We start from the raw sequence: 14,718 nt of genomic DNA, 5'->3' as shown, positions 1-14,718 counted from the left end.
TCCGGCGACGACGGTGGCGGCGGGCGGCTCCGTCGAGGCGGCGCGGGCGGCGGCGGCGGCGTGCAGCGGCGGCGGATAGGGTTAGGGTTTCGGGCGCGGGGCGGGCTGGCGGCGCTGGTGGGCTTCGGCGGCTCGGGGCGGGGTGGCTTATAAAGGCCCCCCGGGCGGAGTCCCGCTCGGGTACGGCCCGGAGTCGGTTTGACTTTTTTTTTAATAATTCCGACGTGCAGAAAAAGAAAGAAAAACAAATACTAAACAGACTCCAAAAATCTTGAAATAAATTTTCCCCGTCTTCTAAAAATAATCCGGACAAGGTGAACATTTATTTGGGCCTAAAATGCAATTTTGAAAAACACATAATTTCCTAATTCAAATAAAATAGCGATAAACTCTGAATAAAAATCTTACTTGATTTTAATATTAAATCTCTGATGTTTCTTTATTTTGAGGAAGTCATTTTATCCTCTCTCTTTTATTTTTTTATAAAATAAATATTTCAGAGAAAAATCATTAAAATCAAACGATCCTCTTTTCAAAAATTTGAGAAAAATTCGAATATGAAATAAATTGAAATCCCCAACTCTCTCCGTGGGTCCTTGAGTTGCGTGGAATTTCTAGGATCAAATCAAAATGCAATAAAATATGGTATGCAATGATGATCTAAAGTATAACATTCCAAATTGAAAATTTGGGATGTTACATTGCCTGGCAGCGGGCTGATCCCCTACAGTTTGTGGTCTTCCTCCCTGTCGATCTTCTTCTTCATGCATTTGTAGAATGGGTGGATGACGCTGGTAGCAACATCCGCCAAGGAGTCATACTCTTTTACAGTGCCTGGAAGTCTGTAGAATCGCTGAATGTTGGTGAAGTTCTTGGGGTTGATCTCCAAACCAGACTTGTTCAGCATCAGCTTGTCACCTTCAATGCTGAAACCGACAAATGTGTACAATTCTCCTCCTGCAGGAACTCTTTGAGGCACTTGGGCCTGCAAGGGGGAGACACATATTGAAGATTAGTGTTCTTTTTTGAAGATTTAATTCTTCTGTTTTTTTGGTTTACAAGTGATAATCCATAAGGTAGATGCTTATATAGTATAAGTCATGGATAAATGTAGTTCAGAAACTAATACACAAAGTTGTGAAATTAAATTCAACTACACCTTGTTATTTTTCTTTTTTGGTATCTTCAGTGCTTCACCAAATGCTTCACCCAGTTCAAGAACCTATTTACCAGAGTCAATGATCTATGTGCTGCTTACTTCAAGTTTAGTTTTCTTTTTGTTGAATAAAAGACCTATACCAGTGCTTCAACAAGTTCTTACTTTTTTTTGCTACTGAAAATAACATCAGACAAGGTTCAGAAACTACTTTCGTACATCAAGTTTAGAAACATCTTTTAATACATCAACTCTATAAACTACACTAGTGCATCAAGATCAGAAACTATGCTAGTACATCAAGTTCAGAAATTAATCTGGTGAAACAATTTCAGATGCTAATCCAGTGCATCAGTTTCAAAATATATTATAGTGCATCTACTTGAGAAACATGTACTCGTGCATCCACTTTCACAAACTACAGTAGTTTCATCTAGTTGGGAAACAAGTTCAAAGAAATTTTCAGGGAGTAGTACTAGTAGAACAGATGAATGAAGAGTAGTATGGATCACCATTATTTGGCCGCTGCGATGTGGTACACCAAGCAGAGTTCCTCCACGCATAATTGCAGGACTGTTGCCATCTGGGGAGGTTCATCTTTTGTGGTAAACTCCACATCAACTCCGATGAAGCTAGGATACAAGCCGCCGCCCTTCATCCTCAGCCTGCTCATCATCTCGTCGGCCTTGTCTGGTTTGCTGGTGCAAACGATCTCCAGTGTCTCCTTGCCGTGGAGCTCAACCCCTGTGAGGGTTTTGGTGTACTCGTGCTTCTCGCAAGGGACGTGAACGTCATCGAGGTTGCAGCTCTTGTCGGACGTCTCGTGACGATGACGCTTGGTAGATGGTTCCTCCACCATTGCCCTCCTCCGGCGACTGTGGGCTTGGAAGAGAGAAGTTTCTAGGTTGTTTGTAGTGGAGACGGAAGCGGCAACAATGGTTCTCGGAATGGAATGAAGCAGAGATGGAAGAAAATGAGGGCGTGGACGGGGATGTGTGGGAGGTGTTCCGTCGGGGGCGTGGGGGTAGTGGTCGTGGGGTGCAGTTGCAGTCCGTTGTGGCAACCGCCCAGTGGGTGGCGCGGGCGGTGGCCTGGAAGAACCAACCGTCCAAGCCAATTTCATTGCCAGGGTATTAATCTGGTCGCACTGAGTAGTCTTGTCAAGCTGTACTTATCAACTGCTAATCACACTTGCTCGTCTCAGGGTCAGTGATGATGGCATTTTGTACTGTTTGAGTGACGTTATACTTTGTGATGTTTTTCAGTGTGGAGGTTAAGTCTTTTTTTTTGCATTGAAGTCTTATATACTAGTTGAACTGAATTTTTTTCAGTGCACTGCGAGTTGTTGCTCAAAACTGAGACTTATTTTTTTTCATCTGTCCCAACCTAAGTTAGGCCTTTATAGTTTTTGTACTCTCTTTTTTGTACTTATTGTTTAGCGTTGCGGGTACTGAATTGTAATTTCATACAGCGTAAGGTTTTTGAAAATTGGTGTCACAGTGGTGTGTGGATGTATCATGAGTGGCCTGATTTTGTAGTATTGATATCATATGTATGTATGAACTGAGATTTTTTTTTTGGGATGGAGATTATTTACGATGAAATCGTTAGTTGAGCTCTAGTCAGATTTTATATAAATAAGAAATTTAGCATAATTGACAAACAATATCTATTTGAACTTCTTGCATTTTAGTAGTTGAACTTGAAAGTAAAATTTAATTCACTGGTTTAAATTATGTGCATTTAATAGATAGCCTATTAAGTTCTCCGCTTTCCAAAGTTTTGTTGTTTTTCTATCGTATTTTTTTCCTTTTTTTATCATCTAATCCGTGGTGCAGAGCTCAATTTATTTTTATTTTTATTTTTGGATTTAAAATTATTGCCTGCGAAAAGTATTTGAACTTTTGTACATTTAGTTTTCGAACATTTTTTTGTTGTAGTTTATTTTTCTTTCTGCTGCGCTCTGCTTTATCGAACATGCCTTATGGGTGGGGTGTTTGGCGACGAGGGAGGCTATTGGGCCCTTTTTCGGCCCAAATTGGCTTCGCGGGTGATTTGAGGACTGCTGGTTGTGCGTGTGGTCTGGGTTTATTCCCACCTCGCTAAGCGAGGGGGCTCTCGACCTGTTTATAAGCGCTGGCAAGTCCAACTGGTTGAACTCCTCTGAATACTTACCTGAGCGCTTATACATGACGCTCGCTCTCTATCATGACCTGTGGGCCCTGGTCGGCTGGCCCAGCGTTGTGCTGATTACTAGGGATTTGCCAACGGTTCCGCTGTGGGCTCGAGCTCAAGTATCTACCTGCGTTAGGGCCTGCCTGTCCTCGGGCGGTCATTTTTTTATTTTTTTGGTTTCAAATCTAGTACTTGACTCCACCAGTAATGTGGACTGATACTTTTGTTGTAGTTCTTGTGAGTTTTCTCGAACTGTTATCTTTTCATTGAGTTTTAGCCTTTTTTTGTTTGTTTTTGTGATTATTCTCAAGGGTCTTCTGGTATTAGTTTTTAGCACTATAGTCCTTGTGTGTAAACTAAATTGTACTATAGCACTATAGTAGCACTGTTGTGCTTAGTCTGACATTTATTTTTTGAGGGGTTGCGAACTGATGCTTCTTTGTACTTTTGATTGTAGTAAGTATGTATTGTTCGTTCAAGTGTACTAGTACTGTCGTACTTAGTCTGCAAGTGACCAATATAAGTGTGTGATGATGCTTCTTAACTTTTTCTGTTGTAGTACTTGTTAATTTTCTAGCAGCTACATATGAATGAGAACAGTACATGAAGTACTAATATTTTTGTTTCAGTAGAATTGTACATATGAATGAGAATAGTACATGTTGTAGTTTGTGAACAGTACATGAAGTGGCTGCACTAAAATTGTACATATGAATGAGAATAGTACATGCTGTAGTTTGTGAACAGTACATGAAGTGGATGCACTAAAATTGTACTGATTGTTTTCAACATTATGTTTTCCATACAATACTGAATCGAATCTACACATGGAACATCCTTGTGTGATTAGTTGCTTCATAACTAGTACTGAAGAGCAGCCACAAAGTTCCATTCACAAGCTACTTTTGAATTTGAAATGATGCATAAACAAAATACGAAGCTACCAAACTTATATAACGAGATAAGCAAACAATGTACTTGATGACATAAGCAGACTTGTTCAACCGTGACAAGCACGACATAAGTAGACTGGTTCAACCCTGACACACAAGACATAATCAAACTGGTTTAACCTAAAAAGAGCAAACTACAAATTTGAAACAACAAGATAAAAGGCAAGCACAAGCGCAAGCAGCACAAAGGCACACTTTGATGGCTCTACATCCCGCATAGTGGCAGTGGTAGTAGGGGTCAGCCTCCTGCTCTTTTGAAATTTCCCAACCTATTGTGATGTTGTCGATTATCTTCCATGACTTGTACGTAGTGTACGCATCTATTCCTGCGTACTCGATGAGCTTCTCTGGCAGCGGGCTGACCCCCCATAGTTTGTGGTCTTATTTGTCGATCTTTTTCTTCATGCCTTTGTAGAATGGGTGGATGACACTGGCTGCAACATCAGCCAAGGAGTCATACTCTTTTCTGGTGTATGGAACTCTCCAGTTCCGCTGAATGTCGATGTACTTGTTGGGGTTGATCTCCAAACCATACATCTTTAGCTTCTCCTTGTCCCCTTCAATGCTGAAACCGGCAAATGTGAACAACTTCTCATGCTCCAGCATGTCGTTGAGGCGCTTGGGCCTGCAAGGGAGAGACATATTGAAGATTAGTATTATTTTGATGTTTGAATTCTTCAGTTTTTTTGTTTTACAAGTGATGAATCCATGAAGTAGATGCTTATGTAGTATAACTAATGGATGAATGTACTTCAAAAACTAGTAAACAAAGTTCTGAAATTAAATTCAAGTACACCATGTTATTTTTCTTTTTGGGAATATATACAGTTTGAGTCAGTGATGAATGTGCTGCTTCAGTACTAGTTTAGTTTACTTTTGTTGAATAGAACAACACATACCAGTGCTTCACCAAGTTCTTAGTTTTTTGCTGATGAAAATAACACCAGACCAAGTTCAGAAACTACTTCACTACATCAAGTTCAAAAACATCTTTTTAATACATCGAGTGCAGAAACTACACTATTGGATCAAGATCACAAACTACACTAGTACATCAACTTTAGAAATTAATCTTCTGCAAGACTTTCAAATAGTAATCCAGTGCATCAGGTTCAAAATACATTATAGTGCATCTACTTGAGAAAGTGCAGTAGTGCATCCACTTTCACAAACTACACTAGTACATCTAGTTGGGAAAGAAGTTTAATGAAATTCTGAGGATACAGTAATAATTAAACAGATGAACCAAATAGGGCAAATGAGTACTATGGTTCACCATTTTGTGGCTGTTGCGATTGTTGGAAATATGCCCTAGAGGCAATAATAAATGGTTTTTATTACATTTCTTTGTTCATGGTAATTGTCTATTGTTCATGCTATAATTGTATTATCCGGAAATCGTAATACATGTGTGAATACATAGACCACAACGTGTCCCTAGTAAGCCTCTAGTTGTCTAGCTCGTTGATCAACCGATAGTCATGGTTTCCTGACTATGGACATTGGATGCCGTTGATAACGGGATCACATCATTAGGAGAATGATGTGATGGACAAGACCCAATCCTAAGCATAGCATAAAAGATCGTGTAGTTTCGTTTGCTAGAGCTTTTCCAATGTCAAGTATCTTTTCCTTAGACCATGAGATCGTGCAACTCCCGGATACCGTAAGAGTGCTTTGGGTGTGCCAAACGTCACAACGTAACTGGGTGACTATAAAGGTGCACTACGGGTATCTCCGAAAGTGTCTGTTGGGTTGGCACGGATCGAGACTGGGATTTGTCACTCCGTGTGACGGAGAGGTATCTCTGGGCCCACTCGGTAATGCATCATCATAATGAGCTCTATGTGACTAAGGCGTTAGTCATGGGATCATGCATTGCGGTACGAGTAAAGAGACTTGCTGGTAATGAGATTGAACAAGGTATTGGGATACCGACGATCGAATCTCGGGCAAGTAACATACCGATTGACAAAGGGAATTGTATACGGGATTGATTGAATCCTCGACATCGTGGTTCATCCGATGAGATCATCGTGGAACATGTGGGAGCCAACATGGGTATCCAGATCCCGCTGTTGGTTATTGACCGGAGAGGCGTCTCGGTCATGTCTGCATGTCTCCCGAACCCGTAGGGTCTACACACTTAAGGTTCGGTGACGCTAGGGTTGTAGAGATATGAGTATGCGGAAACCCGAAAGTTGTTCGGAGTCCCGGATGAGATCCCGGACGTCACGAGGAGTTCCGGAATGGTCCAGAGGTGAAGAATTATATATAGGAAGTCAAGTTTCGGCCACCGGGAAAGTTTCGGGGGTTACCGGTATTGTACCAGGGCCACCGGAAGGGTCCCGGAGGTCCACCGGGTGGGGCCACCTATCCCAAAGGGCCCCATGGGCTGAAGTGGGAGGGAAACCAGCCTTTAGTGGGCTGGGGCGCCCCCCATGGGCCTCCCCCCTGCGCCTAGGGTTGGAAACCCTAGGGTGGGGGGGCGCCCCACTTGCCTTGGGGGGCAAGTATCCCCCTGGCCGCTGCCCCCACATCCAGATGGGCTCCTGGCCGGCGCCCCCCCCTCCCAGGGGGCCTATATAAAGGGGGGGAGGGAGGGCAGTATTATTACAGCCTTGGGCGCCTCCCTCCTCCCCTGCTACACCTCTCCCTCTCGCAGAAGCTCGACGAAGCCCTGCCGAGACCCGCTACATCCACCACCACGCCGTTGTGCTGCTGGATCTCCATCAACCTCTCCTTCCCCCTTGCTGGATCAAGAAGGAGGAGACGTCACTGCACCGTACGTGTGTTGAACGCGGAGGTGCCGTCCGTTCGGCACTCGGTCATCGGTGATTTGAATCACGGCGAGTACGACTCCGTCATCCACGTTCATTGGAACGCTTCCGCTCGCGATCTACAAGGGTATGTAGATGCACTCCTTTCCCCTCGTTGCTAGTATACTCCATAGATGGATTTTGGTGAGCGTAGGAAAATTTTAAAAATTATGCTACGATTCCCAACAGTGGCATCATGAGCCAGGCCTATGCGTAGTTACTATGCACGAGTAGAACACAAAGCAGTTATGGGCGTTGATGTTGCCAATTCTTCTTGCCGCTACTAGTCTTGTCTTGTTTCGGCGGTATTGTGGGATGAAGCAGCCCGGACCGACCTTACACGTACGCTTACGTGAGACAGGTTCCACCGACTGACATGCACTAGTTGCATAAGGTGGCTAGCGGGTGTCTGTCTCTCCTACTTTAGTCGGAACGGACTCGATGAAAAGGGTCCTTATGAAGGGTAAATAGAAACTGGCAAATCACGTTGTGGTTTTTACGTAGGTAAGAAACGTTCTTGCTAGAAACCTATACAAGCCACGTAAAAACTTGCAACAACAATTAGAGGACGTCTAACTTGTTTTTGCAGCAAGTGCTATGTGATGTGATATGGCCAGAAGATGTGATGAATGATATATGTGATGTATGAGATTGATCATATTCTTGTAATAGGAATCACGACTTGCATGTCGATGAGTATGACAACCGGCAGGAGCCATAGGAGTTGTCTTTATTATTTTGTATGACCTGCGTGTCATTGAATAACGCCATGTAAATTACTTTACTTTGTTGCTAAACGCGTTAGCCATAGAAGTAGAAGTAATCATTGGCGTGACGACTTCATGAAGACACAATGATGGAGATCATGATGATGGAGATCATGGTGTCATGCCGGTGACGAAGATGATCATGGTGCCCCGAAGATGGAGATCAAAGGAGCATAATGATATTGGCCATATCATGTCACTATTTGATTGCATGTGATGTTTATCATGTTTTTGCATCTTATTTTCTTAGAACGACGGTAGTAAGTAAGATGATCCCTTATGATAATTTCAAGAAAAGTGTTCCCCCTAACTGTGCACCGTTGCGAAGGTTCGTTGTTTCGAAGCACCACGTGATGATCGGGTGTGATAGATTCTAACGTTCGAATACAACGGGTGTTGACGAGCCTAGCATGTACAGACATGGCCACAGAACACACGCAATACACTTAGGTTGACTTGACGAGCCTAGCATGTACAGACATGGCCTCGGAACACGGAGGACCGAAAGGTTGAGCATGAGTCGTATAGAAGATACGATCAACATGGAGATGTTCACCGATCTTGACTAGTCCGTCTCACGTGATGATCGGACACGGCCTAGTTAACTCGGATCATGTTTCACTTAGATGACTAGAGGGATGTCTATCTGAGTGGGAGTTCATTGAGTAATTTGATTAGATGAACTTAATTATCATGAACTTAGTCTAAAATCTTTACACTATGTCTTGTAGATCAAATGGCCCACGTTGTCCTCAATTTCAACGCGTTCCTAGAGAAAACCAAGCTGAAAGATGATGGCAGCAACTATACGGACTGGGTCCGGAACCTGAGGATCATCCTCATAGCAGCCAAGAAAGATTATGTCCTAGAAGCACCGCTAGGTGAAGCACCAATCCCAGAGAACCAAGACGTTATGAACGCTTGGCAACAGCGTGCTGATGATTACTCCCTCGTTCAGTGCGGCATGCTTTACAGCTTAGAACCGGGTCTCCAAAAGCGTTTTGAGAAACATGGAGCATATGAGATGTTCGAGGAGCTGAAAATGGTTTTCCAAGCTCATGCCCGGGTCGAGAGATATGAAGTCTCCGACAAGTTCTTCAGCTGTAAAATGGAGGAGAATAGTTCTGTTAGTGAGCACATACTCAGAATGTCTGGGTTGCACAACCGCTTGTCTCAGCTGGGAGTTAATCTCCCGGATGATGCGGTCATTGACAGAATCCTTCAGTCGCTTCCACCAAGCTACAAGAGCTTTGTGATGAACTTCAATATGCAGGGGATGGAAAAGACCATTCCCGAGGTATATTCAATGCTGAAATCAGCGGAGGTGGAGATCAGAAAAGAACATCAAGTGTTGATGGTGAATAAAACCACTAAGTTCAAGAAGGGCAAGGGTAAGAAGAACTTCAAGAAGGACGGCAAGGGAGTTGCCGCGCCCGGTAAGCCAGTTACTGGGAAGAAGTCAAAGAATGGACCCAAGCCTGAAACTGAGTGCTTTTATTGCAAGGGAAGTGGTCACTGGAAGCGGAACTGCCCCAAATACTTAGCGGACAAGAAGGCCGGCAACGCCAAAGGTATATGTGATATACATGTAATTGATGTGTACCTTACCAGTACTCGTAGTAGCTCCTGGGTATTTGATACCGGTGCGGTTGCTCATATTTGTAACTCAAAACCGGAACTATGGAATAAACGAAGACTGGCGAAGCACGAGGTAACGATGCGCGTCGGGAATGGTTCCAAGGTCGATGTGATCGCCGTCGGCACGCTACCTCTGCATCTACCTACGGGATTAGTTTTAAACCTATAATTGTTATTTAGTGCCAGCTTTGAGCATGAACATTGTATCTGGATCTCGTTTAATTCGAGATGGCTACTCATTTAAATCCGAGATGGCTACTCATTTAAATCGGAGAATAATGGTTGTTCTATTTATATAAGAGATGTGTTTTATGGTCATGCCCCGCTGGTTAATGGTTTATTCTTGATGAATCTCGAACGTGATGTTACACATATTCATAGTGTGAATACCAAAAGATGTAAAGTTGATAACGATAGTCCCACATACTTGTGGCACTGCCGCCTTGGTCACATTGGTGTCAAGCGCATGAAGAAGCTCCATGCAGATGGACTTTTGGAGTCTCTTGATTACGAATCATTTGACACGTGCGAACCATGCCTCGTGGGTAAGATGACCAAGACTCCATTCTCCGGAACAATGGAGCGAGCAACCAACTTGTTGGAAATCATACATACCGATGTATGCGGTCCAATGAGTGTTGAGGCTCGCGGAGGATATCATTATGTTCTCACTCTCACTGATGACTTAAGTAGATATGGGTATGTCTACCTAATGAAACACAAGTCTGAAACCTTTGAAAAGTTCAAGGAATTTCAGAGTGAGGTTGAGAATCAACGTGACAGGAAAATAAAATTCTTACGATCAGATCGTGGTGGAGAATATTTAAGTCACGAGTTTGGTACACACTTAAGGAAATGTGGAATAGTTTCACAACTCACGCCGCCTGGAACACCTCAGAGAAACGGTGTGTCCGAACGTCGTAATCGCACTCTGTTGGATATGGTGCGATCTATGATGTCTCTTACCGATTTACCGCTCTCATTTTGGGGCTATGCTTTAGAGACTGCCGCATTCACTTTAAATAGGGCTCCGTCGAAATCCGTTGAGATGACACCGTATGAATTATGGTTTGGGAAGAAACCTAAGCTGTCGTTTCTAAAAGTTTGGGGATGCGATGCTTATGTCAAGAAACTTCAACCTGAAAAGCTCGAACCCAAGTCGGAGAAATGCGTCTTCATAGGATACCATAAGGAAACTATTGGGTATACCTTCTACCTCAGATCCGAAGGCAAGATCTTAGTTGCCAAGAACGGGTCCTTTCTGGAGAAGGAGTTTCTCTCGAAAGAATTGAGTGGGAGGAAAGTGGAACTTGATGAGGTGATAGTCACCCCTTCCGTGCCGGAAAGTAGCGCAGCGCAGGAAAATGTTCCTGTGGTGCCTGCACCGACTAGGGAGGAAGTTAATGATGATGATCATGAAGCTTCGGATCAAGTTACTACTGAACTTCGTAGGTCCACAAGGACACGTTCCGCACCAGAGTGGTTCGGCAACCCTGTCCTGGAAATCATGTTGTTAGACAACGGTGAACCTTCGAACTATGAAGAAGCGATGGCGGGCCCGGATTCCGACAAATGGCTAGAAGCCATGAAATCCGAGATAGGATCCATGTATGAAAACAAAGTATGGACTTTGACTGACTTGCCCGATGATCGGCGAGCCATAGAAAACAAATGGATCTTTAAGAAGAAGACGGACGCGGATGGTAATGTGACCATCTATAAGGCTCGACTCGTCGCTAAGGGTTATAGACAAGTTCAAGGGGTTGACTACGATGAGACTTTCTCACCCGTAGCGAAGCTGAAGTCCGTCCGAATCATGTTAGCAATTGCCGCATACTATGATTATGAGATATGGAAGATGGATGTCAAAACAGCATTCCTTAACGGCTTCCTTAAGGAAGAGTTGTATATGATGCAGCCGGAAGGTTTTGTCGATCCTAAGAATGCTAACAAAGTATGCAAGCTCCAGCGCTCAATCTATGGGCTGGTGCAAGCATCTCGGAGTTGGAACATTCGCTTTGATGAGATCATCAAAGCGTTTGGGTTTACACAGACTTATGGAGAAGCCTGTGTTTACAAGAAAGTGAGTGGGAGCTCTGTAGCATTTCTCTTATTATATGTGGATGACATATTATTGATGGGAAATGATATAGAATTCTTGGAAAGTATAAAGGCCTATTTGAATAAGTGTTTTTCAATGAAGGACCTTGGAGAAGCTGCTTATATATTAGGCATCAAGATCTATAGAGATAGATCGAGACGCCTCATTGGTCTTTCACAGAGTACATACCTTGACAAGATATTGAAGAAGTTCAATATGGATCAGTCCAAGAAGGGGTTCTTGCCTGTATTGCAAGGTGGGCAATTGAGCACGGCTCAATGTCCGACCACGGCAGAAGATATAGAAAAGATGAGTGTCATCCCCTATGCCTCGGCCATAGGGTCTATTATGTATGCCATGCTGTGTACCAGACCTGATGTAAACCTTGCTGTGAGTTTGGTAGGAAGGTACCAAAGTAATCCCGGCATGGAACACTAGACAGCGGTCAAGAATATCCTGAAGTACCTGAAGAGGACTAAGGATATGTTTCTCGTTTATGGAGGTGACGAAGAGCTCGTCGTAAAGGGTTACGTCGACGCTAGCTTCGACACAGATCTGGATGACTCGAAGTCACAAACCGGATACATGTATATTTTGAATGGAGGAGCAGTAAGCTGGTGCAGTTGCAAGCAAAGCGTCGTGGCGGGATCTACATGTGAAGCAGAGTACATGGCAGCCTCGGAGGCAGCGCAGGAAGCAGTATGGATGAAGGAGTTCATTACCGACCTAGGGGTGATTCCCAATGCGTCGGGCCCGATGACTCTCTTCTGTGACAACACTGGAGCTATGGCCCTTGCGAAGGAGCCCAGGTTTCACAGGAAGACCAGGCATATCAAGCGTCGCTTCAACTCCATTCGTGAAAGTGTTCAAAATGGAGACATAGATATTTGTAAAGTACATACGGACCTGAATGTAGCAGATCCGTTGACTAAACCTCTCCCTAGAGCAAAACATGATCAACACCAGGATGCAATGGGTGTTCGATTCATCACAATGTAACTAGATTATTGACTCTAGTGCCAAGTGGGAGACTGTTGGAAATATGCCCTAGAGGCAATAATAAATGGTTATTATTATATTTCTTTGTTCATGGTAATTGTCTATTGTTCATGCTATAATTGTATTATCCGGAAATCGTAATACATGTGTGAATACATAGACCACAACGTGTCCCTAGTAAGCTTCTAGTTGACTAGCTCGTTGATCAACCGATAGTCATGGTTTCCTGACTATGGACATTGGATGCCGTTGATAATGGGATCACATCATTAGGAGAATGATGTGATGGACAAGACCCAATCCTAAGCATAGCATAAAAGATCGTGTAGTTTCGTTTGCTAGAGCTTTTCCAATGTCAAGTATCCTTTCCTTAGACCATGAGATCGTGCAACTCCCGGATACCGTAGGAGTGCTTTGGGTGTGCCAAACATCACAACGTAACTGGGTGACTATAAAGGTGCACTACGGGTATCTCCGAAAGTGTCTGTTGGGTTGGCACGGATCGAGACTGGGATTTGTCACTCCGTGTGATGGAGAGGTATCTCTGGGCCCACTCGGTAATGCATCATCATAATGAGCTCTATGTGACTAAGGCGTTATTCACGGGATCTTGCATTGCGGTACGAGTAAAGAGACTTGCTGGTAACGAGATTGAACAAGGTATTGGGATACCGACGATCGAATCTCGGGCAAGTAACATACCGATTGACAAAGGGAATTGTATACGGGATTGATTGAATCCTCGACATCGTAGTTCATCCGATGAGATCATCGTGGAACATGTGGGAGACAACATGGGTATCCAGATCCCGCTGTTTGTTATTAACCGGAGAGGCGTCTCGGTCATGTCTGCATGTCTCCCGAACCCGTAGGGTCTACACACTTAAGGTTCGGTGACGCTAGAGTTGTAGAGATATGAGTATGCGGAAACCCGAAAGTTGTTCGGAGTCCCGGATGAGATCCCGGACGTCACGAGGAGTTCCGGAATGGTCCGGAGGTGAAGAATTATATATAGGAAGTCAAGTTTCGGCCACCGGGAAAGTTTCGGGGGTTACCGGTATTGTACCGGGACCACCGGAAGGGTCCCGGGGGTCCACCGGGTGGGGCCACCTATCCCGGAGGGCCCCATGGGCTGAAGTGGGAGGGCAACCAGCCCTTAGTGGACTGGGGCGCCCCCCATGGGCCTCCCCCCTGCGCCTAGGGTTGGAAACCCTAGGGTGGGGGGCGCCCCACTTGCCTTGGGGGGCAAGTATCCCCCCTGGCCGCCGCCCCCCCATCCAGATGGGCTCCTGGCCGGCGCCCCCCCCCTCCCAGGGGGCCTATATAAAGGGGGGAGGGAGGGCAGTATTATTACAGCCTTGGGCGCCTCCCTCCTCCCCTGCTACACCTCTCCCTCTCGCAGAAGCTCGGCGAAGCCCTGCCGAGACCCGCTACATCCACCACCACGCCGTCGTGCTGCTGGATCTCCATCAACCTCTCCTTCCCCCTTGCTGGATCAAGAAGGAGGAGACGTCGCTGCACCATACGTGTGTTGAATGCGGTGGTGCCGTCCGTTCGGCACTCGGTCATCGGTGATTTGGATCACGGCGAGTACGACTCCGTCATCCACGTTCATTGGAACGCTTCCGCTCGCGATCTACAAGGGTATGTAGATGCACTCCTTTCCCCTCGTTGCTAGTATACTCCATAGATGTATTTTGGTGAGCGTAGGAAAATTTTAAAAATTATGCTACGATTCCCAACAGCGATGTGGTACACCAGGCAGAGTTCCTCCACGCACAACTGCAGAACTACTGCCATCTGCGAAGGTTCGTCTTCCGTGGTGTACTCCACATCAACGCCGACGATCCTAGGATACAAGCCGCCAGCCTTCATCTAGAGCCTGTTGATCATCTCGTCGGCCTTGTCTGGTTCGCTGGTGCAGACGATCTCCAGCGTCTCCTTGCCGTGGAGCTCAACCCCTGTGATGGTTTTGGTGTACTCGCGCTTCTCGTCGGGGACGTGAACGTCATCGAGGTTGCTGCTTTGGTCGGACGTCTCCCCATGATGACGCTTGGCAGAGGGTTCCTCCGCCATTGCCCTCCTCCGGTGACTGTGGGCTTGGAAGAGA

General features: G+C 45.1%; 1 protein-coding gene across 1 annotated transcript; it reads right to left on the bottom strand.

Moving 5' to 3' along the window:
* Nucleotides 1-724: 724 nt before the first annotated feature.
* Nucleotides 725-2,015, bottom strand: LOC141021933 (uncharacterized). Its single transcript, XM_073497791.1, has 2 exons — nt 1,737-2,015; nt 725-985 (listed from the first exon to the last, which is right to left on the bottom strand). Exons 1-2 carry the CDS (start codon nt 2,013-2,015, stop codon nt 725-727), a joined length of 540 nt encoding a protein of 179 aa, XP_073353892.1.
* Between the last annotated feature and the right edge of the window lie 12,703 nt (nt 2,016-14,718).

Source organism: Aegilops tauschii, chromosome 4 (assembly GCF_002575655.3).
Source record: "Aegilops tauschii subsp. strangulata cultivar AL8/78 chromosome 4, Aet v6.0, whole genome shotgun sequence".
Classification (NCBI taxonomy): domain Eukaryota; kingdom Viridiplantae; phylum Streptophyta; class Magnoliopsida; order Poales; family Poaceae; genus Aegilops; species Aegilops tauschii.
Note: the sequence above shows the minus strand (reverse complement) of the source record. Positions and strands in the feature narration are given on the sequence as shown.